This window comes from Odocoileus virginianus, chromosome 6 (assembly GCF_023699985.2).
Source record: "Odocoileus virginianus isolate 20LAN1187 ecotype Illinois chromosome 6, Ovbor_1.2, whole genome shotgun sequence".
Lineage (NCBI taxonomy): Eukaryota > Metazoa > Chordata > Mammalia > Artiodactyla > Cervidae > Odocoileus > Odocoileus virginianus.
The window spans coordinates 14777926-14803557 of record NC_069679.1 but is presented as its reverse complement, the minus strand read 5'-3'; the positions used below and the strand labels follow the sequence as shown (position 1 = coordinate 14803557).

At 43.6% G+C, this 25632-nt stretch overlaps 3 protein-coding genes and 1 non-coding gene across 12 annotated transcripts in view; 2 read left to right on the top strand and 2 right to left on the bottom strand.

The window, feature by feature from the left end:
* Positions 1-12700, bottom strand: part of ACIN1 (apoptotic chromatin condensation inducer 1) — a 37953-nt gene extending 25253 nt beyond the window's left edge. For 4 of the 9 annotated variants that reach the window (XM_070468854.1, XM_070468856.1, XM_070468855.1 and 1 more), the window contains exons 1-7: positions 12374-12700; positions 10932-10997; positions 8923-9034; positions 8381-8500; positions 3039-3122; positions 2239-2327; positions 257-1504 (exon numbers count right to left, since the gene is read on the bottom strand). In XM_070468854.1, the coding sequence (XP_070324955.1) occupies positions 257-1504; positions 2239-2327; positions 3039-3122; positions 8381-8500; positions 8923-9034; positions 10932-10997; positions 12374-12685 (2031 nt within the window). In that variant the 5' untranslated portion in view covers positions 12686-12700. Of the gene's footprint in view, positions 1-256; positions 1505-2238; positions 2328-3038; positions 3123-8380; positions 8501-8922; positions 9035-10931; positions 10998-11891; positions 12067-12373 lie in introns of those variants that run through there. The other 5 variants (XM_020909654.2, XM_020909673.2, XM_020909675.2 and 2 more) reach the window with 3 other exon arrangements.
* Positions 4205-4276, top strand: TRNAE-UUC (transfer RNA glutamic acid (anticodon UUC)). The gene has a single exon. It is a non-coding gene; the product is annotated as a tRNA-Glu (tRNA).
* A 239-nt stretch (positions 12701-12939) lies between the features above and the next one.
* On the top strand, positions 12940-15837 carry C6H14orf119 (chromosome 6 C14orf119 homolog). Its single transcript, XM_020909741.2, is given in 4 exon segments — positions 12940-13022; positions 14724-14890; positions 14893-14973; positions 14976-15837. Coding segments are annotated over 3 exon segments (423 nt in total). The 5' UTR covers positions 12940-13022; position 14724; the 3' UTR covers positions 15152-15837.
* Positions 15838-19341: 3504 nt separating this feature from the next.
* On the bottom strand, positions 19342-21495 carry CIROP (ciliated left-right organizer metallopeptidase). Its single transcript, XM_070468493.1, is given in 9 exon segments — positions 19342-19445; positions 19448-19704; positions 19818-19882; positions 20086-20117; positions 20120-20199; positions 20614-20662; positions 20665-20695; positions 21088-21139; positions 21491-21495. Coding segments are annotated over 9 exon segments (675 nt in total).
* Positions 21496-25632: the final 4137 nt, after the last annotated feature.

The following is a 25632-nucleotide window of genomic DNA, read 5'->3' as shown; positions in this document are numbered from 1 at the left end:
TACACATAAAAAGGTATGACCATACCCTCAAGAAGTTCATAGCCTAGTAGAGAAAATGGGTAGACAGACTGACCTTTCTTTGCAATCAATAGGAATCAAACTGAAAAAGAACCAGTGAGTTGAAAACGAGACTGCAGAATGAAAAGCAATCACTGAACTGAGGACTAAAGGAATCTTTTTCTATTCCTGCTGGAAATCATAAGCTCTGTAGGGGTTGAAAGCAGTGCAGTACAGACAGAACATCTCCCACACTTACTTTTCTGCTGTTGCTTGATGCTGACCGGGAACGAGAACGGGAACGTGACCTGGACTCCGACGTTGATCTGGAGCCCACCTTGGATCTATCATGAGGGTTGGCATGTGCACGTGCCCCAGATGCATCTCTCTGCTTGGATCTTGGAGGTGAGTGAGACTGAGAGCCTGAACTGTCAGGAGAGCGAGATCTTGATCTAGAACTGGAGGATGAAGAGGAGGAGGATCGGCTAGAGGAGGAGTCAGCTGACTGTTTCAATCTGTGGCTTGGAAGAAGGGCATGAGAAGCCCTCTTGCCTTCTTTCTGTTCCAAAGCTTCCTCAGTGATCCCTTTGGCCAGTGTGAATTCCTCAATTTTTAGAGGGAGTGGTTGAGTGGATTTTTCTGATTCAGTTTCAAGACCTTTCTGAAATGAGGATTCAGCTTGTGTGCTTTTCTGAACTAGAGGCAGGACACTCTCCTCTGGCACTTTCTCTACTGGAGATTCAACTTTGGTGTCTGCAGGACCTGACAAAGGAGACAAACTTCCCACCAACTGCACAGTATGCTGAGATAGTAATAGCTCCCTGGCCTCAGCATCTGTATTAGGAGGAGATAACTGAATGAGGACGGGAGGGGCTGGGCCTTCCATGGGTTCTATTTCTTCTTCACTCTGGAGCTGTGTATTAGGTGATGGAGAAGATGCTTCCTTGGTAAGTAAAGGTGGGGGAGTCTCCTCCTCACTGGCAGTTTGTTCTGGTTGCAGCACAACCGGGGGCTTCGCCACATCTTCAGTCAACCGAGGAGGGGAAGGAGACTTGGATTTTTCCTCCAAGACTTTTGAATATTTTATTTCTCTTTCTTCTTCTTCAAGAGGAGCAGCTGTTTTCATCTCTTTCTCCTGCTGATGTCTGGCTAGATGACTTCTTCGGGCCTCTTCCTGGGACCTTGTAACTCTCCCTCCTCTCTCTAACCCCTCCTGTTCCTGGGATCTTATAGTTTGGGGTCTCTCATCTGTCACCTCCTCTACTTTTACTCTGGGTATCTCTTCTCCCTCTTCCTTAAATAGTTTCAGGATTGGTGCATCTCTAGATTTTTGTCCCTCATCATCCTCCTCCTCCTCTTCCTCTTCCTCCTCTTCCTCCTCCTCTTCTTCTTCCTCCTCTGTTTTCAAATTTCGATCTGCTCTGACCCTCAGATTTCTAGAAGGTGTTTCTTGATCCTCTTCCTCCTCTGCAGCCTGGCTACACTCAGAGAGTTTAGCTGCTCTTGCCTGAAAGAAAAGATATTCAACAGTTCAAGGTATATTTGCTCACTATCAACAGAGGAGAAAAAGTATCTCACAAGATACATATATGATGGAGAAACTCAATGATATATGCTTTCAGCAACACAGAAAACAAATGTGACAACGGACGTGCTGGACTAAATGGACTTCATGGGAATCAAAACAAATACAATAATGAAACAGCTAGTACTTCCTTTGTTAATTTCAAGCTTTAAAATAAATACAAAGTAAACATCTAGAAAGTGTTGGGAGGTGGGCCTGACCTATTTTCAGTAAATGTGATTATTTTGATTTTTTTTGACATGTTTAATTTGTCCCCATTATTTATTTTTCCAAGGTCATAATTAACCATACATATACTTTTGTATTCTGTTCACTTAACACCATATCATACAGTTTTTTTTTTTCATATCATACAGTTTTAAGGTTTTAATTAAATAATGAATTGTCTGTTTTCTAATAATGTGCTGACTTACAAATACAGATCAGCCTGCTAACTTTCATAATTAAGTTTTATTTTTATATATTCATTTAGAAATCTGAAGGCTAAAGCAGATATAAATTAGGAAACACAAAATGAGAAAAATGTTAAGCAAAGATGACTATACACAAAGCTAGAAAGAAATCAACTCTGAAAATAAGTTGAGGAAAGAGGAGGAGGAGATATCCAAAGTGTTTCGTAAAGAAGTGAAGGATACTTTCAGAGACAATAGAGTTACCTGTCTGACTCTGGATGATCGTCTTTCTCCCTTCCTTGGTTTCTCATCATCAGATTCACCTTTCTCTTCAGAAATAGAGGCGCTTTTTCCTATCAAATGAAATAAAACCAAGTCAGACTTAAAAACACAAACATTAAAAAAATAAAAAAATAAAAATAAAAACACAAACATTCATACAATACTGCTTTCTAAAATTCAATCAATCAAAGCATATGAGCTGGTCAACACACATCTGAATTAACTTCCCCGATCTCTATGTGGAAGAAAAGACCACATAAAGCCCTAAAAGGTCAGGACATGTTGATAATTCCTGCTATGCACATCTGGAATGTTTCACTATCTCAAAGTCAATTCACATATTACAAATAATTCAAACAAATGTAAAATAACTACCAGGGGGTTCAAATTGTCTATCACAAAGTACATTTATTTCTGTTAAATGTTTTGTCACTGAATCAAAGTTAAAGACTTCACTGTGTTCAGTGTGACTTTTTGGACTGCCTATTGCCACTAGTTTTGACCAAAATCTCATGAAAATACACTGGTTTGTAAAACAATAATCTCATGATTATGTAAAAGAAATGATTTTCAGGGCCCCAAGGTTCCTAAAAACTTCTTCAAGCCAACTGGACAGGGCTCTGGAAACAGGCCTTCTCTCAATTATGTTTTATATATGGAACTCAAGGTAAGATTATTTTAAAGAAAAACAAATTCGACTATTAAAAGAAAGCTTGCAAATCACCAATGTAGGCCATTACAATTAATAACTCCACGTAAAACTGGAAAAAATGTTCACTTACGTTCCATGTAAATCACTTGAATAATTTGGGTCTCAGTGTCTTGACAGAAAATGGAAGGGAGGGGCTGGAAGATCTCTACGTTTCCTACCAGTATTAAAATATTACATGGAGTAGAAATGCAAATATTGATGAGAACCAGTTTAGAAAACAGCCTAAAGATAATTACATTCCAGATAGGTAGAATACAGTACAAAAGGTTTAAATGATGCACAAACACCTGTTCTACAACTAACAGTATTTAAACTAGTGCAAATAATAGCAGACGGTGTGAGAGAAGTTTTCTCTCTTATTTCTATATTTCAGCAATCTAAACTGAACTAGTCTTGGCTTCTGTAACTAAAAGAAACTTACAAAATGAACTAGAAGACTGCATATACTTTATAAAACTTTATTCCATGATCACTTGATTAACAGGATCTCTGAATATATACCATTTCATATCTAAGTTAGAGAATAAAGACTTTTTTGCACACATAGGGGAAAGAAGCTGATTTATTGTAGTTTAACAAGAAATTTTAAAAAAGGCAGACAAACAGGTAGAGCACAGAAGAGTTTTAGGGCAGTGAAAATACCCTCTAATGATGGATACATGTCATTATACATTTGTCCAAACCCACAGAAAGACATCAAAAGTGAACCCTAAAGCAAGTTATAGACTTCAGTGATTATGATGTGTCAGTGAACATTCACACATCGTAAGAAATGTACCACTCTGGTGTGCAATGTTGATAATGAGAGAGGCTATGCATATGTGGAAAGAGTAGAGGGCACACGAGAAATTTCTGTACCTAGCAATTTTGCTGTGAACCTAAAACTGTTCCAAAAAAAAAAAAAAATCTTGAAAAAAACAACAACAAAAACACTATCCAGATGCTCAAGAATTAAAAAAAAAAAAAATTAGAGGGAAGGTAAAAATTTAAATATTGCACATTTCTTAAACTTATCTACAAAGAAAAGAAAATTCTACACCAAAATATCAGTTACTGCTATTTTAGTTTGTGGGACTTATGGTGATTTAAAAACCTGTTTAATGGACTTCTACAAGAAAAGAATCTAAAAAAGAGTGGATATATGTATAACCAATTCATTAAACTGTACACCTGAAATGTAACACAGCATTGTTAATCAACTATACTCCAATTAAAAAAAGAAAAACCCTAGGGAATTCCCTGGTGGTCCAGTGGTTAGGACTCAGCATTTTCACTGCTGGGGCCCAGGTTTGATCCCTGGTCAGAGAACTAATATCCCACAAGCCATGCAGCACAGCCAAACAAATAAATAAAATAAAAACACCTGTTTTCTTCTAGTTTTTAAAAAATTTTTCTAAAGAATACATGCTTTTTGTAATAAAACAATCTTTTTAAAAATGATAAAATCCTATACTCTGGAGGAAAAATCTACAGAAGAGATTCTCCAATACACCTCAAATACTATAAACAGAAAAAATTCACAGGTCTAGTCATCCCAAGTACTTGCTTTTATCACTTCAAATTCTATATAAGAAACATTCGGACAAGGAAATGGCAACCCATTCCAGTATTCTTGCCTGGAAAAGTCCATGGACAGAGGAGCCTGGCGGGCTGCAGTCCATGGGGTTACATGACTGAGCATGTGTGCACGAGGGTGGAAGGAGATGGGTTGGTAGCAATAAACTGGTAGAACTAAAAAAAAAAAAAAAAAAGAAAGAAAAGAAACGAAACATTCTCTGCTGTTTTATTTCAACCTAAAAAGTGAGTGTTATAAGCACATATATGCTCTGAATAAATAAATGTGATTTTTAAGAAGAGGAAAGAAAGGTATGCATACAATTAGCCATAAATGTGCTAAACAGGTCAAATAAAATAGTTTCTTAGAGTTATGATTTTAAAATTAAGTATGTACAAGCAAATAGTCTTTATCTCCATCAATTATAAGCTACATATTACTCTATTAGACCATAATGTTATTTTGATATTGTAAAACTGCAGTGACAGGATTCTATATAATCCCTTCTCCAGAAGCAGTTGCCTAGTAAGTCATCAAAGAGATGTGGGAAAACTGAGAAAAGTTATTCAGAAAGTTCTGGACATCACTGTTTTGCAAAAAACAACAACAACAAAAATGACAGCTGGAGGGGACCCTCAGACATGAAAACAAGAACCTAGTAAGCAATACAAACTATAAGAAAGAGATGAGGAATTTTTCTGAGCTCCTTGTAAGGAACTGATGTGAGGCAGACAAGATTCTGGGAAAGGTGCCATCTATTATGTGCACATGGCCACAGGAGTGTCTTTGGCCTGATGTTACTAACATTTGAAGGAACTGAGCACCCTTAGCAAAGGGTGGAACCAATACTGCTAACAGGTTAATAAATGCATTTCAGGAGTTAAAGGTAAGTCAGGATGAACGTAAGATTTCTAAGATTCCAAAGCCAGAAGTCTTCAGGAGAGCAAAGATAGTGTAGAATGTATTAAAGTGAAAAAAGTTTAAGGGCCAGATAGGAGGGAAGTTTCTTCATCCTGGAAAACAAATCCCTCGGCAGGATCTGCAGGACCCAAGTTAGGTAGCTACAGATATCACAGCAAAGCCTGTGGCCAAACGGTATCCTTGGGTATGAATAAGCAGCAGAAATTAAGAGAAGGATGCCAAACCTAAATCTGACTCATGTTTACTGTATTAGTAAATATCTAACATTTCTGTGGAATCTCAGCATCCAGATTTAACAAGAAATAGGAATAAGGGCTAAATGCTTTGTAAGCCAAAGGCTGGTTAAAACCCCCTGAGGTCATTTGTACCTTTTTTAATCAATCCATATTCTGACTGCCCATTTTTTAATGTTTTAGTATTTTTCCTATCTTCCAAGTGTGTCTCTTTTTTTAAAAAATTAACTGAAGATAATAAGGACTTCCATAAAACCAGTTATGACCTAGAAGGGAATCCAGGCAACCTCTGATTATAGAGGGCAGGAAAATCTGAAGAAACTGGTGGAGAGATAAGAAGTCAAGAAGGAGAACCAGGGAGGATTTTATAAACCAATCCTTCCTTCCAATTTGGGACTGTGTCTACAGGACATTAATGGAAGGCTGCTGGAGTCTAAGACAAGGATCTTGATTAACTGTAACAGCAAAAAGCTATTCTTTCAGTTAGTCATTCATAAACTGAGTTCATCAACAGAACTACCAGGAGACTTTTAAAAAATGTAAGGTCTCAGGACTTACACTCCTTGAGATTCTTGGGGCAGGGACCAGGAATTCATATTCTTAAAAAACAGGATCCCCCCCCAAAAAAATCCTCAGGTGCCACTGTTGATTAACACCATATGTTACTAGGAACCTTAATCAAAATGTTACGAAACAAGGAACCCCAAACATCCAAAGCTAACAAATAAACTGGAGTCCTAACAGTTTACTGGCCTATGAGCAGACTGACACTGTATACCTGAAACAAACCTAACTTCTGGGAAAATTCCAGGCATTACTACTGATCCAACCAAGCACTGCTAGAACTCCAAAACTACCACTCCACTTAGGACTCTGACCAATTTTATGCCACATCTGCAGTGAAGTTCATATTCTAGTCAAGGTCAGAGGTAGAAAAGTCTATGGAGAGAGTACACAGAAGAGGACACAGAGCCCTTGTTAGTTGTGCCCTCCAACTTTAACCCACTCCAGTACCCTTGCCTGGAAAATCCCGTGAACAGAGGAGCTGGGCGGGCGACAGTCCACGGGATCGTAAGAGTCAAATAGGACTTAGCAACTAAATCACCAAACCACTCTATAATTTACTACATTCATTTCTTTTTTTTTACTACATTCATTTCTAATTTTTCACCTCTTTCCTTTCACCTGCCCCCTCTCTCCCCTCATCAATTATAGCCACAGGCATAGTCCTTCTGATGACTCAAAACATTGAATAGACTGGCCACCTTCTTCACTCTAAATCTTTATTTGCTTTTTAAACCTACATCTATTTTAAGACATTCCTCATTTTCACTTCAGATTACATTTAGGCCAATGAGAGGTTCTCTCTTTTTCAAAAGAGTTTATCAGATCATATTCCCATCAAGAAGTTTCAATGCTTCCTCCATTACCTTTAAAATTAACTATCACCTTTATTCCTATCCCTGTGCCTCTGTTCCTTCCTAAAAATACCCTCTTGTCTTCTCTGTGCCAACTCAAATCCTACCTATTTCTAAGGCTCAGCTCAAATACTACACCTCCTTAATAAAGCTCTCTATAACCTTTCTAGTCCTCAGTGAATTTTTCATCTTTAGAATTCTGACAGTACACATGTCTGTACTCCTCGTATGTTATTTAACACATACTATCTTCTATTGTTAGCTTTTTGTGTGATTGTCTTCTCTCTCCCTAACAGACTATACAAGGTGCTGACTCCCCACCACATACTCCAGCATGGAGACATGTATACAGCAGAACTCAATACGTAATTTTTTTGGCTTATTTTTATTTGAGAAGGAACACTGACAACTAACATGAATTCTAAAAATATTTAAAAAATGGAATGATTACCTTCCCCATGACCACTAACATTAATAATTATTCAAAATACTTGTTAGTTTACACACTGGCTTACTTTATCTACCTACTATCCACATGTCTTATATACATGTTCTCCTAAAGGGATACTTAGGTAGTTTTTAGAAGACAAAGGCTGTATTTACAGATTTTTGTTTGAGATACTATGCAAAAGTGGGTGCTTAATGCTTTCTAAAATGTGAAAAAATTAATCCTGCCTGAATCAATTCCACACATTAGGTTTGAATTCCTTGTAATATGCTCACATAATACTCTGCATTGCCTCTCAGCACATAGCATGACTCTAGTTAATTACGTAATAATTTGTTTAATGTCCATCTCCTCACTAGACTGTATGCTTCGTTATAGCAGTGATTTGTCTTTTTACTGTATTTCTGATGTCTAACACATGCCTAGCATATAATAGACACTCAGTAAAAACTTGATGAATGAATTAATAAACTGCAGATGTCCATTTGGGAGTGTGACTGGAAGTGTGACACAGAATATATATAACTGGTGAAGAGATGAAAACGAGTTGTGACTGCTGCTAAATTTAGAGGTACAGTAGAGGAAGTCAAAGAGGTATAGAGGTGAGAAGAAAAATCAGACCGCCTTATAAAATACTCTGAGAGGTTAACACAACATTGAGGTGAAAGCAGAATTCAAAAAGGACATAATTTCCATGAAAAACAGATGTCAAATAACACTGTCACAGAACTGCCCTGGGACTTTAATGGAAGCTTAGCATGAAAGGAGGTGTAACTACCTCCCCCCACCAACTACGCAAGATTGTCAAAACAGCGCAGTGGGGAGGGAGATACGTACTGGGTGAATGTCTGCTGAGCTCCAGCTCTGGTCTCTCCAGGCTGCTCTGAAAGTCAGGAGGCAGCAGGGAAGCCACTCCCTCGGGATGGATCATCTCGTCCTCCGACTCAGCTGAAGCTTCTGCAAAGTACAGATTGGGTCGGGGCAGGGAGGGAGTGAAGGGCTCAGCATGTGGGAATATGTAGAGGAGTGAAGGACGTCAGGCAAAGTCATGGATACAGAGTATATACTAAAGAGAGCACTGTACATAGAGAAAAACTCCCTGGTTTTTCTAGTCTAATACGTCAAAGGATAGCTTAATTTACGTATAACTTTTCCTGTTGGCAGGAATCCTCTTCTAACAAGATAAGTCAAATTAAGTATCTTCTTCCCTGACAAAACGTAAAGAGTAACTCACTTGGATCCATAAACTACCGAAGCAAGTAACTGGCAGTTTCAGCCTGACTTATATTCCTGAAACTGCCTAGTGAAATAGGCCCATCTACTCGGTGACAGGAGTAAGAAGGAAGGACTCCATGTGAGAAGCAACAGTCTGGACTTACCTTCAAGTTCTGCAGCTTCTCGAGCTTCACGTTCCAAACGCTGCCTAAGCAGCTCCTGCTGCTTTTCCAGATACTGCTTTATGAAACTGTTCTGGCTCATCTCCTCGCCAATCTGCGTAGAAGAAATGGAAAGAGATAGTCTAGAAAAGCAAACCAGGAAAAGGCTAGGTAGAAAATTCCACGGAGCAAAGGATTATATCTGGACCCAAGAAAGATAATACTGGAGGGCCCTTTTCTAAGCTACTCCTAAGTTGAGGACCAAAATATATAGCCCTATGATTCACAAAAGATGGCAAAAAGAGGAACTGCACACATAATCTTTTATTTTAAATATTCAGTTCCCAACCAACCAGTGATGCACAAATAATTTAAAAAAGAAACTCCTATAAAACTATGTCTTTTAAACTAAATTTTTAGATAATCTAATCTAATTTTTCCTTTTAATAATACAAAAAGCTGAAGGGAAAAAACACTAGTTCATACTAATTTATCTTTAGTTGACACAAAAGATCAATCTCTACCTATTCAGGAAACATTTAAACATCTCCAAAATTCAATACCAGACTTAAAAGCCTGAAAGCAAGAGACTAAGAAAAGGGATGTCCATTCAGCATTTAGACAGAGTTCTAATTCCATCTTCTTTGGGTGAGAAGAAACCTTTGGTGACAATATTTAAAATCCAGGACTCTCATGTCACTCTTTAGCCCTGCAGCTTTTTCTTCACAAGTCCTCCTCTCAAGAACCTTCTTGCTTAGCAAGTCCTATTAGAACTCCAGAAAAGGAAAAAAACCTGAATACTTTTTATGTCATTACTCATCTTTCCTAAGGATGGTAAAAGTTTATTTTCACCTAAAATAGAGATAAGTCTCTTGGTAGTCATTGGACACTGATCAAGTGTGGGCTGAAAGTATTAGAGAATATAAGTATTTGTTGCAAAAATCCTATGTTAATAAAAGCAAAACTTCAAAGACAAAAATGTAATGGGCAAAAGGAATAGAATGGTAAACTGATTAACACGCAGTTTCTTATGTTTGCTAAAATACTTAACTAAACCTCTGTAAGCTAGTTAGATTATGATACTTTCAGCTTAATGAGCTAGTAACAAGGGAATAGAAAAGCTCTCTTGCTTTTCCACAGTATCTTGGGATTTCATCTAGTACTGGAGCTGCACACCATTGCACTAACAAAGACCTGGATTTTTCCTTTAAGTGCATGACACACTATAATGAGGAAATGGTAAAGCTGAAAAGAATCTTAAGAGACTACGTAGTCTAACACTTAAAAAAAAAAACTGGGAATGGTTTCTTTCAAAGAAATCTTATGCAGAAACTCAATGCTAATCTAGCTTAGGAGGGGAATGTGAACTCCTGCTCACTTGGGAAGAAATTTCCTATAGGAAGCCTCCAAAAGCATCTCCACAAAAACTCAGCAGTTATAAAACTATGGATCTAGTTCAACCTTCTCTCATCTTACATACAGGGAAACTAAGGAAATCAAGGTCTCCGAAGGTTAAGTTTCTTGCCCTCAGTAACAGAGCAATTAACAATGCTTAGGAGTGACTGCATAGTTAATATGATAATGGTGGATGATCTCCAAAGGACTGATTTCTTAGAAAATTTCTTAGAAAATGTCAACACAAGAATTCTTCTTGGATCAGGAGGTATTTTCCTATACTGCCATGGTGACTGTCTACTTCATATCTACAAGGACATCAACTACTTCTCTCAAATCAATGTCAAATAAATGACTTCAGACCCTTGCACTCCACTTAATCAACTGGAACCACATCTTTCTGCATACACCATTTCAAGAATCAGAAATTTAACTTACAGCTCTTCTGATTCTTGAATTCTTTATTAGAATTCAGTTGTCCCAGTACAAAAACATTTTCAACCCAAGGAACTTAGGAAAATACTGGTGAAAAACCAAGCATCAAACATACAACATCATGTCCTTCCATGTCTCTGCGCATTCAGAGTCCAACCCTGGCAATGAACCTTCTTTCTTACCTGGGAATTTGGCTGGAATGCAGCATGCGGGGTTGAGTGTTTTTGTAAATTTTCTAGCATTAGAGCCTGGTATAAAGAAGGCAAAAGTCAGAAACCAGGAAAAACAAAAGCAAAAAATACCCCTCCCCCAATCTCTTCATCAAATGCAATGACTAACCATACACACTTAAAACTGTACTTTTCCAAGGACCTAAATACCCTTTACTAATACTTTTCTCATTCATCTTCAGAAGACCCTTAAAGGTAGCCATGGTTACTGCTACCAAATGTACAGATGTAAAATGCAGGCATATTGAGGAAATCTGGCTATGCAATAAAATCTGACAGTGACAGAACCAGTACTACAATCGCTCTTGTCTTCTGCACTTCTGACTAGTGTTCCTTCTAAATCTGGCCCTTCACTTCAAATACTCAAACCAGGTTCAAATACATGAAGCCAACATGATTTTGGCCTGAGTGAATGATCAGTTGCCCAGGATTAGATCTACTCAAGTGAACTTGTATTGTTTCCAAAAGAGTGGCAACTAGATTTACCAAATTTATAAAAATTTCAGAGGCTACAGAACAAAATGACACAGACTCTGTAAATAATGTTCTGATCCAATCCACACACACACACGAAACTGTCAGCTTCAGTGTAAGCAACGATCTGCCAACTTAACCCTTGAGCCAACCCAGCCCCAAACCGTACTACTGGTCACGTATCCTAATTAACCCAAATTAAAACCAAGAGATCCTCACCGTCCCTCCAAACACACCAATTCATCCGTCTTCCTCTTTGCAATCCCACCCTAACCTACTCAAGCAGATTCAAATCCCCCAATACATACCAGCCCACCTCACCTCTCATCAATATTCACCAAACTCTTACCCACCCAAATTGTTTCTGGATGATGCCGTATAAAATATACACCTCTGCCTAACCAAATCCCTTCAAATCAAGATTTCTCTTCATCTCACCTCCTAACCTAATCAAGCAGACATTTTTGCCCTACGCCAATTCTATTCATTCGGATACCGATAACAACACCATCAACCTCCGGCCAACTATACCCCTAACTCCGACCCAGCCCAACTCGCCCCCCTTAGGCCAGCAACGCCGGTGGTTGTAGTGGGATTTAACTCCTTCTGCAGCGCATGCGCCGAAACCACAGACACAAACAAGGAGGGGGTGGGGGAAGAAGGAAGGAGCTTAAGACACTTCAGGAGAGTAGCGCGCACCCTCCCATTTTGGGCTCGCGCCGCTACCGTTAAGGCGGGAACCGGCGCTATTTCTACTCCAGCGCGAGCCTCGCCAACCACCGTGCGCGCGGATCCGAAGGCTCGCGCTGGCGGCCTGAGCTCGCTCGCGCCGAGCCCGAACACTGCGCCTGCGCCGCGGCAGAGCCTCGGCTCTACCGGGTCCGCTTCCCTCCGACACCCCGGCAACGCCGTCTCCTTACCCCTTTGAGCCGCTTGACCAGGGCACTCTTCTGCCCGCTCTTGGCTAGGCCTCGCTGCTCCAGTGCGGCCTTCAGGTCGGTCACCCGCAGCGCCTGTAGAGGCTTCCCGTCCAGAGTCACCTCCTCCAGCTCCGCCATCTTGCGTGAGGTACTCGGGTCCGTCCCGACGGCTTCGGGCATCTTCGGTAATTTCCGCCAACGCCCTTCGAACGTACCGAGTTGGCCCCGCCCACTGCCATAGTCAACCCCTCGATTACCACTCAGAACTCCCCGGGTTCCTCCGGAAGTGCTCGGGTGTTTCCGTCTGCACATCGGCACCAATTGGTTCTTTCCATCCTCCCAGCCACTCCCCCCTCCCGCAGTCTGCTTTCAGAGCTCGGTTCTCTTCGTCTTACCGAGGTTTTGAATCGAACCCGTTCGGAAGCTGTCGACTCTGGCCTAACCATAATCGGAATTATTCGGCTATCTCCGGACCTAAGGCTGAGGCGCTGAGGAGCTTGGGTGTTTGGGGCGGGTCTGGGACCGGAAGTGCGTGGGCTGCCGGGTTGGCCCAACTTAGGGTTTTCAGGAAACATGGAAGCGGCGGCGATAGTTGGAGTCTAAACCCTGTTGTGACGGTCTCCGAGCGCCCTGTGAGAGAAAAGGGGAGGTAAGCGGGGTAGAAGTACCTCCCTCCTTGGGCCGGGTCAGACTCAGTGTTTGCGTGCTACCCTTAGTGTGGCAAGCCTCCAACTCTCCTACGGATACAGCTACCGCCTTCCATCTGCCGAATCTCCGCCACTCCCATCTAGGGCTACGTTGCTCTTTGGGACCTCGGAGTGCCAGGTTCCGTGGCCTCCAAAGTGGAAGGTGGCAGCATCGTGTCTTTAGACCTAGCCTATGAACTAATTCTTGATCATTAAACTTGAACTTGCCATGGAAGCTATGTCGCAAGACTCGGGAAAAGTTCTCCCTTTCTCTGAAAAGAGAATAAAATTCCTTTAGGAGGAATTGCTTTTTGTAGGGCCACTGAAAAAGCAACCTCCTTGATCTGTTTTGATAGTGAACTGGTCTTAATTTCTTCTGGGTTCATTTGTCAGTAGATACGCTCCAGCTTAGAGCAGCAGAAACACAAACAGTAAAATGTGTCGTAAACAAGTAGTTTCTTTTCATTGAGACTCAAACTGTGGGATTTGAGAAAGGCTGGTTGACCTCCCAGTTGCATTAGTGATGCTAAGGCCGGTCGTCAATAGGTATTCCATTAAACACGAAGGAAAGTGTTCATACATGAATTGTCACAGCAGTATAACACTTCTTAGGTCCCTAAGCCAGCAAACCAACTAGCTAGACCGTTTTCTCAGTCCTGAAAAAAAGAATTGGCTGCTGCTTCTGTTTTTCTTACTGTTACCTCATTTTGGACAAGGCACCCTCACTAACTCTGCTCTTCAGTTTTTCCTGACGCTTTACAGGAAATATAAGAAAATAATACATTTATAAAGTTCTTATTTCAGAGGCTACATGCACATTGCAGAGAAGGCTCTTTCACTGTATAAGATTTTTTCTTTCTTTCTTTTTTTAATGTACTGTTGATAGCTCAGGAATGATTAGCATCTGGGTCTTGACCAGCTGCTTGGTAAATTTAAAAATGTGTACCTTTTTTTTCATTTTAGGGAAGATGTATTAGACCAGTATTAATCATTGGTTTTTTTCTTTACTCAACCTGGAACATAGAATTAGGTGGGAAAGAATGAACAAGGGATGCTTTGGTTATTTTTAGATTCTTTGTAGGAATGATGGAGGGAGGCAGTGGTTGGGGAGGGTAATGGGTTTAAAAAAGAGGAAAGTTATACTAACACATATATATATGGAATTTAGAAAGATGGTAACGATAACCCTATATGCAAAACAGAAAAAGAGACACAGATGTACGGAACAGACTTTTGGACTCTGGGAGAAGGCGAGGATGGGATGTTTAGAGAGAACAGCATCGAAACATGTATATTATCTAGGGTGAAATAGATCACTAGCCCAGGTTGGGTGCATGAGACAAGTGCTCGGGCCTGGTGCACTGGGAAGACCCAGAGGGATCCAGTAGAGAGGGAGGTGGGAGGGGGGATTGGGATGGGGAATACATGTAAATCCATGGAAACAAAAAAAAGAGAGGAAAGTTGGCAGATATGAAATGAAGTTATTCTTGGGTGCTTTCTGTAAGATAGTTGGATAATAAATAAAGGACCCTGTTGTTTTTCTGTAAACCAAATTGGTGAAAAATAATAGATGCTGGTTGAGTGTTGTAAGATTCCATGTTGTTGGGAAGCTTTATTTTCGTTTTTCTATCCAGAGAGTACATAACAGTGCTTTTATGTTTCAGGATGCCACTGGAATCATCTTCCACTTCAGTGCCGCTATCCTTCCCTTCTCCCTTACCCCCAGTACCAGACAATATTTCTAACTCTTCTCCTCCCCCAATGTCTTACATCACTTCCCAGGAGATGAAGTGTATTCTTCACTGGTTTGCCTGCTGGTCAGGTCCTCAGCGTGACGTTTCTTTCGGGACCTGGTAGCTAAGGCAGTACCGGGAAAATTGCAGCCACTGCTGGAAAGTCTGGAGCAACTTGGTGTGTCGGGGCAAACCGACCACCCTGTATCTTTGAGTGCCAGCTACGTCTTTGGGATCAGTGGTTTCGAGGTTGGGCTGAGCAGGAACGCAATGAATTTGTCAGGCAGCTAGAGGTCAGTGAGCCAGACTTTGTGGCAAAGTTTTACCAAGCAGTGGCTGCTACAGCTGGTAAAGAATGATATTAAAAATCAAAGAAAAAAAAAAGATAATAGCCAGAGCTAATGCAGCCATGGCCACAGCTTTACCATGAGGACTTCAAATGTATCACTCAAAGATCTGGAGATGGTGTCCCGATCAGCTGCCTGAAACTACCTGACAAGCACAGGCCTGGTGATTTCAACAGCCTGTCAACTGGACTCCTGCTGTAAGTGTCTTCCATCTGAGCAAATCCAGATCAGCAGCCTGCTTCCTAGCTTACTTCAAGAATTTAAAGACTTCCTTTGCAACTGTAACTGAAAGGAATCTATACGTTATAACTCAAATCTATCACCAGCCCGGCCTGTAGTGTATCAAGTAGAGCATTTGTACAAGGTCATGACCTAGCTGGACTTGAATGGCCGGTTTCACCGTCATTACCAAATTCTGGCATAATTTTGTAACATCCCCACTACTAGCTTTCCTAGTGATGATTTAGTAAAATTATGGAAAAATCAGGAGACAGAAATAATTGTTCCTCTACCCTGATGTTTGTTGAATCCAAGTAGCAGTGACTTTTTTTCTAAAGTGTGGCATCTTTTGAACTGATAGCAGATGTTCCTATCTTGTAAGTTTGCTTTACAACAATATGAAAACAAGTAACATTCTTTATACGCTGAAGGATTTATTTTTTTATATCAAAATAAAGAACGAATTTTCAGAACCGTAAGTCTCTACTTTTTTTTTTTCATTGCAGGGCTAGTGTAATGTTGATATACAGAGAAAGAGGCATTCTGAGAAAAGTAGAACTTAAGTATAGACATTAGATCAGCTTTCCATCCAGTGTCTCATAAGAAATCATCTCTGCGTAACCCTTGTCATGCTCCAGGTAACATCACACCTTCTGATCCCTCCACTGGGCCCCCTGTTGTGCACTGGAGCTCTGGTGAATGATAGAAGGGCAGGAGGTCCCACCTGAAGAGTAGCTTCTTTCTGATAGGCCATGCTTCCCAGTGCATCCACAGGAAAAACAACATTGGACAGAATCCCACGGAGAGAACTTGATGGGTCATGAAAGAATTATGGTCCGAAATAACCAAAATCTAGGAATGTAGAGGTAGTAATGTGGCCTGTAATAATCACTAGGTGGTGAAGGGTCTTACCTTTATTTTTATTTCTATTTTTTTTGAAGTTACTCCTATTTATGTTTTTTTTTTCTTTTGCTCCCTTGACACTCTTTCAGACCTTCCCTCACTCAGAACTCCCTCAGACCCTCTCTCACTCAGCTAATTTTTTTTTCCTACCTTTATTTTAATATCTAGATCTCCTAAATGGTAAGCTGAACAGGAAATCAATAAGAGGGTATACACAACCTGAAATGAATGAGACCAAGATCCAAGACTGCCAGGAACTTGGATTGTTGGAAGGAGAACTTGGCAGCAAGGGAAATGACTTAGGGGAAGAGCTAGACAATGGTGTTTAGGCAAGGTGCATTGGTCATGCTTAAGATGGTGATGATGACCTGGTGCTCTAGTTGATAGGACTCTGTTTCCACTGCAGGGGACCCACATTTGATCCCTGGTCAGGGAACTAAGATCCCAAAAGCGAGGCAGTGCAGGCAAAAAAAAATTTCATTAAGAGAAAAGGGGACTAGGAGCCCTATGTCCTAGAGATGGGTAAACTCCATTATTGTTAAGGGGAGAGGTGTCCCATAGTAATAGGCCACATGTTAGGGATCCTTGTTTTCAGAAATACAATTTTGAATAATCACTGGTGGCTCAACGGGAAAGAATCTGCCTGAAAATGCAGGCAATGTGGGTTTGATTCCTGGGCTGGGATCCCCTGGAGGAGGGCATGGCAACCGACTCCTGTATTCTTGCCTGGAGAAGCCCATGGATAGAGGAGCCTGGCATGCTATAGTTGATAGATTGCAGAGTCGGGCATGACTGAAGTGACAGCTCAGCAGTACATAGGACAGTATATGTATAAATGTGTGTTTAATCAATACAATTTTAAATACCTAGATTCCAGGAATTTAAAAGAAGACTCCTTGGAATGTTACCTTACTTGCTGTTACTTGCTGTATTTTATGGTAAGGGTGGCTCCTTCATAATGATACTTCTAGAGGTTTCTTCTGGAGAGTCAAGGTCAGCATACCAACGGAAGACTCTTGGCAGCCAGGAGATTTCCACATATGCGCAGTGAACACCAGACTAGTGGTAATCAAGGGGCTGTGGATATAGCACCTAAAAGGACTGATCTCTCTTTTTTTCTTTTTTCTAGACACTTGGATCTCTTAATGGAAGTATAGTCCCTGAAAGAGTATATCTCATGAAACAGGTGCAGGCCAGGTGTGTGATGAATGGGAAGGTCTTCAGAAGAGGATTATGAAGTAAAGGACTTCAGCATTCTCTTTGGCCCCCTGTATAAAGCCTTAGCCGGAAGCATCTCTTTACCTGTCAGTGCCTTCTCTGCTCACTAGAGCCTGTAGTGCTGCTTCTGTCAGTGTTTCTCACTCTTCCTTCAGGGAGTCTCCTGGGGGCCCAACTAATCCTAAAGACAGCTGGAATAACAGGTCTTGGATTGAAAGACTTACAGGTTTGTAAGTAATAGCATTGGTAACTTCATTAGTCTAACACAACCAACACGAAGGACAGAAGATCATAATAGCCAGGTATCTGCAAGGAAATATGTAGTAGGGCATAGTTATAGCCTCAGTTACCTACTCAAGCCCTCCTTCTAAGGAAAATGTTCATTGTAAATCAGAGTCATGGACTCAGTAGGGTACTTAGTAAAAAATGAATGAGCATCAATACATAAGCTACAGTGATATATTGTACAGCACAATGTATAGAGCCAAAATTGTATAGTAACTTTAAATGGAGTATAATCTATAAAAATACTGAAACACTATGTTTTCAATGTTGCTCTATGTACACCTGAAACTAGTACTGTAAAACAACTATACTCCAATAATAATTTTTTTAAAATGTACATAAAAACACGTTGTGTGGTACTACCATAAGAGCACTTCAAACTTTTTTGCCAGTGTGCTGCAGCTAGTCCACTTCTGATACTCATCTGAATAGCCTTTCCTGGAAGGCATGGGGCCCAGGATGATCCCTCTGCCTGCACTTTGTACACTGCCCTTTCTAAGCATTGATGTAAACAGCAGCAGCCAGTGAGCTCTGCTTCCTTGACATGTGGCATCTGAGAGGGATGTCTGGTCTCATCCCCAGGGAGCAGCTGTGAAGTGAGGTTGGCAAGGAAGCACCGACTCTAAGGATGGTAGATCTCCCTATGGGGATTCTCTGCCCCAGGTGGGAATCCATTTCCCTTCTTTCAGCATTCACTCTGAAGGGCAGGGCAGAGGGTAGAACCATGTTTGTCCAGATGCCTCAGAAGGCGACTTCTCTCCTGGCCCATTCTGTTTCATTCCCCTTTCTCTAGTCCACCCACCCCACTGATCAAGGGCTTGAACCTTCAGGGGCCTTCCAGCGTGGGGTCTGGGGAGCAGCTTCACTTATCCAGGCGCAGGTAGTGGCAGCCCAGTCTGCTGTGTGTGGGGGATGATAGAATGACACGAGTATGACGGACAATTGTGCAGCCTCTCAGCCCCGCGGCACCTGCACATCGGCCAGTACAGAAGAAGCCTGGGGCGCCAGTCCCACAGGTGGTCACAGGGCCAAATTCCAGGCCAGGCCCTGAGAGAGAGGAAGACAAAGAGGCCTCAGAACAAATGAATCCCCCCCAATCCCTCAAGGACAGCCATGCTTACAGTTTCTATTCCACTTGAGCAGCAGATAACCCCCTGCAACCTCTCCACAAGCTGACTTGAGTCATAAGTGCCGTCTGCAATCCTCCCTTATTTCTCACCCAGCCCCAAAACAGCACCTCCGCTGTGCTGTGGTTGACCTGGTCCCAGCCCCAGTCTTTTTTTTCCCAAAGATTTACTGATTTAACATTTTGGCTGTAGTAGGTCGTCGTTGCTACACAGCTTTCTCTAGTTGCGACAAGCGGGAGCTACTCTAGTTGTTACGCTCAGGCTTCTCATAGTGGTGGCTTTTCTTTCGAGCGCAGGCTCTAGGCACACTGGCTTCAGTAGCTGTGGCTCGAAGTCTCTATAGAGTTTTGGTTCAGTAGCTGTGGTGCACTGACTTAGTTGCTCTGTGCCATGTGGGATCTTCCTGACCTAGGGTTCGAACCAGTGTCCCTTCCATTGGAAGGTGGGTTCTTAACCACTGGACCACCAGGGAGGCCTCAGCCTGAGTCTTTGAAGGCAGCAAGTGATTGGGTCAAGCCTAGGACATTGGGCACTGCCATAGGTAGCAGTCATTTATAGTCCTGGAGTAGTCAGACTTCCCAGTGTGAAGACAAAGGGCCCCACAGGAGGAGGTAGCACTTGACTGCTCCCTGTTCCTTCCATGACCCTAAGCTGTTCTCATTCTCACTGCTTCTTCCAAGGAAGCACCCAGTGAGCCTCCTACAGTTCCAAGTGCTTGGCCAGGCTGTGGTGGAAAGCAGCTGTTTCCACTCATCTCGCCTTGTCACTTGCTTTGTAGAACAGTTCTCTCTAAGACTGAAAGAGATGGTACATGAGAGGGAAACTTCAGAAGGGTGAGGGAGAGTTGGAAGGAAGGGGTCAGTGAGATATCAGTGATTCCCTCTGGCTGACGTATGGGGGGACCTTGCCCTCATTCAGACAGTCCCTCCCTCCATGTCTGAAAGAGCCATCCAGAGAAACCCAGGACATGGAGCAGTTCATGGAACGTGGCCTGAGGACACATGACTGCAAAGTGAAGGGACCAAAGCAGGATGGACCCACACTCACCCCTCTCCCCATTTGGTTCTTCTTAGAGCGTGAGGCACCTTCTGTTCCACCCTGGAGGGGGGGTCCTTCCACTTCATGGGAAGCTGAGTGACCTGAGCCCCCTCCCTCAGCCTGTCTGCTTCTTCCTATTCATCATGCAGCAGTCACCATGACCATGACACTGTGGCTGAGGCTGGGAAACGCTGGGTGCAGTAGACAGTGGTATCAGCAAGCAGCCTGTCTTCTTAGTCCAGCTGGCAGCAGGCAGTGGGGGCTACGATAGTTGAATATCCGTGGGCCAGGTCAGGTGGGGGCAGAAAGGAGGGGACTAGGGTAATGCAAAGGTCTCCCTGGAAATGGAGGCCTAAGAAACTTGGCAGAGGTGGTGCTAAGGGATGGTGTGGGGGGTTTTCAGTGCCCATCCAAACTTCATCAGCATGCCCCCAAGTTACCCCAGATAAGCATGATTTTTTTTTTTTTTTTTTGGCTGTACCATGCAACTTGTGGGATTTTAGTTCTTCCAGCATGGATTGAACTCAGGCTCTCAGCAGTGAAAGCACAGAGGTCTAACCACTGAACAACCAGGGAGTTCCTCCAAATAAGCACAATTTCATGAAAATGGCTTGTATGCTCCCTTTCTTTCCCATGACATCTAAGATTGAGATGCAGAGCCAAGAAAAGGGATTTGATTTGATCCTCCCCTCTTGGTGGCACTTGGAAGTGTGGACAACCCACACATACAGGAGAAATCAGTGTTTTGGATCCCTGGCCCCCCCTTCTGGATAGATCAGTAGTGGGGTTTCTGCCCTGACCACAAGGCATAACCATGGAGATGGGCATCGGGGGTATGGTAGGGAATGAAATTTCTTAGCTAGCTTAGCGGTTGGGCTGGGAGAGAGGATGACAGGAAACTGGGTACCAGGGTAGGAGCTAGAGGTGGAGTAGTTGTCTCTAGTCTGATGAACTGAACATAGTCTAGGCAGATGGTTAGAATAGGGAGTCTTCCCCCTACTCCCCACCAGTCTCTGATTTAATAAGTTGCCAGAGGAAGGGGGCTCAGGAATCTGCCCTGTTAGGAAGCGCATTAAGTAATTCTGATGCTGGTGGTGGTGGAGAGGTCTAGATAGGCTAGAGGTCTTCAGTTCCCCAAATCTGAGAAATCATTCTCACCTTCACCTCCAAGCAAATCTCTCCTTCATATCCTGGTTTCGAGTGGCTGCACCTGACAAGAATGAACAGCTGTAGGTGAGCTGGAGACATTTCTGGGTGTTCCTGAAGCAGTACTGTATACGCTCTCAATCACGTGAACTTAACTGTGGTAGTTTGGGCTGTCTGGATCTCCCCAGACAGCATGGCAGTATTGTGCAGGGTTTGGATTCAGAAGCACGGGTCCTTGCTTTAGAGGGACTTAACAAGAGGGGCGGTTTTATCTCCACATCCTAGACATCTCATTCCTTTTCTGTGTGGTCTCCCTGCCATAGCCTTCTCTGCCTCTTCAGTCTTCCTGCGCTCTTCAGCTTTCTCACTCTCCAGCCTCTGTTCCTGCTGCCAGGGTTCAGGATTCCCCTCTCACCTCATCTTCTTCAGGATTCCAAGCTCCCTTTGATACAGATCTCCAATATGGCAGGTTTGGGTTTGGAGGGGTTGAAGATCCTGGGGACTAGGGAGGGTGAGGGAGGGCGAACACAAGTTTGGGGGAAGTTGGGAGAAAGGAGGCCCGAGAAGGCTCAGGCTACTGTGTCTCATCATGTAGACACCTGCTTGAGGCAGCCCCTCAGGAGGAGTAGACTCCCAGCAGGAGCAGGCCCCAGGAGGAGTAGCCCCCCAGGAGGAGTAGCTCCCAGAAGGAGAAGCCCCCTAGGAGGAGCAGGCCCCCAGAAGGAGCAGCCCCCAGGAGGAGTAGATCCCCAAGAGGAGCAGCTCCCAGGAGGAGTAGATCCCCAGGAAGAGTAGCTCCCCAGGAGGAGCAGTCCCCAGGAGGAGTAGATCCCCAGAAGGAGTAGCTCCCAGGAGGAGTAGATCCCCAAGAGGAACAGCTCCCAGGAGGAGTAGATCCCCAGGAAGAGTAGCTCCCCAGGAGGAGCAGTCCCCAGGAGGAGTAGATCCCCAGAAGGAGTAGCTCCCAGGAGGAGTAGATCCCCAAGAGGAACAGCTCCCAGGAGGAGTAGATCTCCAGGAGGAGCAGTCCCCAGGGGGAGTAACTCCCCAGAAGGAGCATCCCCCAGGAGGTATAGATCCCCAAGAGGAGCAGGTCCCAGGAGGAGTAACTCCCCAGAAGGAGCAGCCCCCAGGAGGAGTAGATCTCCAAGAGGAGCAGTCCCCAGGAGGAGTAACTCCCCAGAAGGAGCATCCCCCAGGAGGTATAGATCCCCAAGAGGAGCAGGTCCCAGGAGGAGTAACTCCCCAGAAGGAGCAGCCCCCAGGAGGAGTAGATCCCCAGGAGGAGCAGCCCCCAGGAGGAGTAACTCCCCAGGAGGAGCAGCCCCCAGGAGGAGTAGATCTCCAGGAGGAGCAGCCCCCAGGAGGAGTAGATCCCCAGGAGGAGCAGCCCCCAGGAGGAGTAGATCCCCAGAAGGAGCAGACCCCAGGAGGAGTAGATCCCCAGGAGGAGCAGTGGCAGCTGTCACATCTTATAAACGTCTCTCCATAGCCTGCTCTGGATCTAGCCTTCTGTTCCCTTCTTCCCTGCCTCACATCTTTCTTTCTTCTCTTTACCATCTCTCTTGAAATCCCCTCCACCAAGCTTGAGTTATTTTTTTCAAGATTTGAGTCTTGTTGACTAAATCTGTAATTCCTGCTCGGAGATCCAGTGTGAAGTACAAGGGCCAAGCAGCAGCCCCCACGCTTCCCCCCGGGGTGTCAGAAGCAGAGCTGGAGTGGGGCAGTGTTAATTCCTGAGGCCTCAACTGACCTTTCCAAAGAGGAGCCCACTTCCTAACTCTCTCCTAACCCTCTTTCATCTCAGCCTAAGCTCCTGTCATTCTGAGTAGACAACCTTGAAACCTTTTCAGAAACAAAAAAATTGGGATTACTATAATGGTGTATATGGGGTGGGGGAGGGGCATTCTTTGCTTCATAGATGCCTGCCTGTTTCATTGGAGATGGACCAACAAGGCTCCTGCACTCCACTAGCTCCCAGGTCAGTACATGGTGAACTCTAAGCTGCAAGACTTAGGCATCTCCTCCACCTGTGTAGAGCATATGGTGCTTGCCATTGAAACACATGTAGGTTGACTAACATCTCCTATGAGAAGCTGTTGTGTTAGCTTTGTGAGGCTTCATAGAAGCTGCTTATAGGCCTGCCCAGAGGAAAAGTAAACTCTGAAAAAACATTAATAGAAGATGTTCAAAGATGTTCAACATAGATGGTAACGATAACCCTATATGCAAAACAGAAAAAGAGACTCAGATGTATAGAACAGACTTGTGGAGTCTGGGAGAAGGCGAGGGTGGGATGTTTCAAGAGAACAGCATCGAAACATGTATATTATCTAGGGTGAAACAGATCACCAGCCCAGGTTGGGTGCATGAGACAAGTGCTCGGGCCTGGTGCACTGGGAAGACCCAGAGGGATCGGGTGGAGAGGGAGGTGGGAGGAGGGACTGGGATGGGGAATACATGTAAATCCATGGCTAATTCATTTCAATGTATGACAAAAACTACTGCAATGATGTAAAGTAATTAGCCTCCAACTAATAAAAATAAATGGAAAAAAAAAAAAAGATGTTCAACATGTGTTAGAGGGCATATTTAGAGGACTTCGTTTCTTCTTTTGAGACACACCTAGTCTTTTTTCTCCAAGTGTCAGAAATCTTGTTTTCGTTTTGTTTATTCCCCCCCTGGCCTGGCTGGCCCAATCTGGGGAAAATCCTCAGGGTCAGGGCTTGTGGAAGGGTTCAAGATCTCTGCAGCTCTGGAGGTTTTGTGGGCTCCAGCTGCCACAGCTCCTAAAGCTTTGCTGCCCCCTTCTGGCCTTACTGGGATAGGGCGTGCCCCCTCCAGGGAAGGGGTTCATCCTAATTTCCCATAATCTTGCACAACTTCAGACGTTCTAACACAAGCAGCACAGGAAACACGTCATGTTCCTTTGGCTGGAATACTTCGTTCCTGCCCTTGCCTGGCAAATCCTTCCTCATCTTTCAAGATCCAGCTGAGAGGTTTATTTGCCTGTTGAGACTTTTCTTTAGTTCCCCAGGCAGTGTTAGTTTGCATATCCTCTATTCTCCAAGGGCATTTCCTTTGCATCTTTGAAGTAGTACTTATTATATTCTTCTGACATTTCTTTTTGTGTTTGTTTCCCTGTCAGACTGTGGGTAGGGGCTGAGGCTGATTCATCTCTGCATCTCAGAAGAAATATGAAGTAGGGACGGAGGGATAATGGAGGTGAGAAGATGGAGTGTGTGTGCGTGCTTGGTTATTCAGTCATGTCCGAATCTTTTTTTTTTTTTTTTTAATGTCCGAATCTTTGTGACCCCGTGGACATAGCCTGCCAGGCACCTCTGTCCATGGGATTTTTTCAGGCAAAAATACTGGAGTGTGTTGCCACTTCCTTCTCCAGGGGATCTTCAACCCAGGAATCGAACCCATGTCTCCTTGGGGCATGGAGAGCCCATGCCTTGCCTCCCATGAGGCAAGGAGAGGAGGAGGGCAACAATCCTGTGATCGACACTTCCTTTGTGCCCAGACATTGTTCCAAGCACTTTAGACTCAGGTAATCCTTTTGACAACCTTATGAGGTAGCTGTTATTATTACCCCATTTTTACAAGGGAGGCAACATAGGTAGGTGGTATCCATGGGATTTGAATCCATGTATTTAGACTCCTGGGCACAGGCTTTAATCCACCATGCGGTAGCTTTTCAGGTGCCCAGTGTGGAGGAGAAATAAAGTGCTGGAAGGAAGAGGATGAGAAAGATAAGGGTGCAGAGGGAGAAAGGGGTGAGGAGAGGATGAAGGTGTTGAGACAGGATGGAGTGGGAGAGCATGAGGATGGAGATGAGAAAGAGGGCATGGAGGTGGGAAACTAGATGGGAAGGGGACATTGATGGAGGGTGGAGGTGAATGATAGGTTGTGGGATGTTGGTCATGGGTAGTGGAGAGAAAGTGAGGTTGAGCACAGAAGTCATCCTAGGTAGTGTTATCCATCTGGGTGCTCCATCCAGTGCGGTCACCTCTCAGTTCCTGCACCCTCTCATCTTAACATGCCTCTCCATCCACCTTAGCAAGCCCTCCCCACTCCCACCCAGGGTCAGACCCAGGCCTTATCACTAGAAACTGCAGTACCTATGAAATAACTGAATCAAACATCCCACTCTCTGATATGATCTCCTTCCCTTATGGTTTGTTTGCTCAAGTCAGCTTACTGCCTCTGTTCTAAAGCTCACTGGAGAACCATGGCCCTTCTTGTCTCTTCACCTCTTCTTATTCGTCTTAGGTTCCATATTCAAAACAAATCCCTCCCTTCCCTGTCTGTCCCATCCATCCTGCCTCCCTGGGTGAGCCCCATGACCAGATGAACCCAACGTCTGTCTTGTCCACACTTGCTCCCAAGTAGGTAAGGACCCCTGAAGGAAGTCCCTCCAGAGGACAGACTGTTGTCACCTAAAATTGTCATCATTCTCTGCAACTGGACACTCCCAAGATCAGAGATCTCAGCTCCTGCTTCCACTGTCAGCAACTGGGATTTTCCACCTTCGAGCCTCTTCCTTGAAGCCTC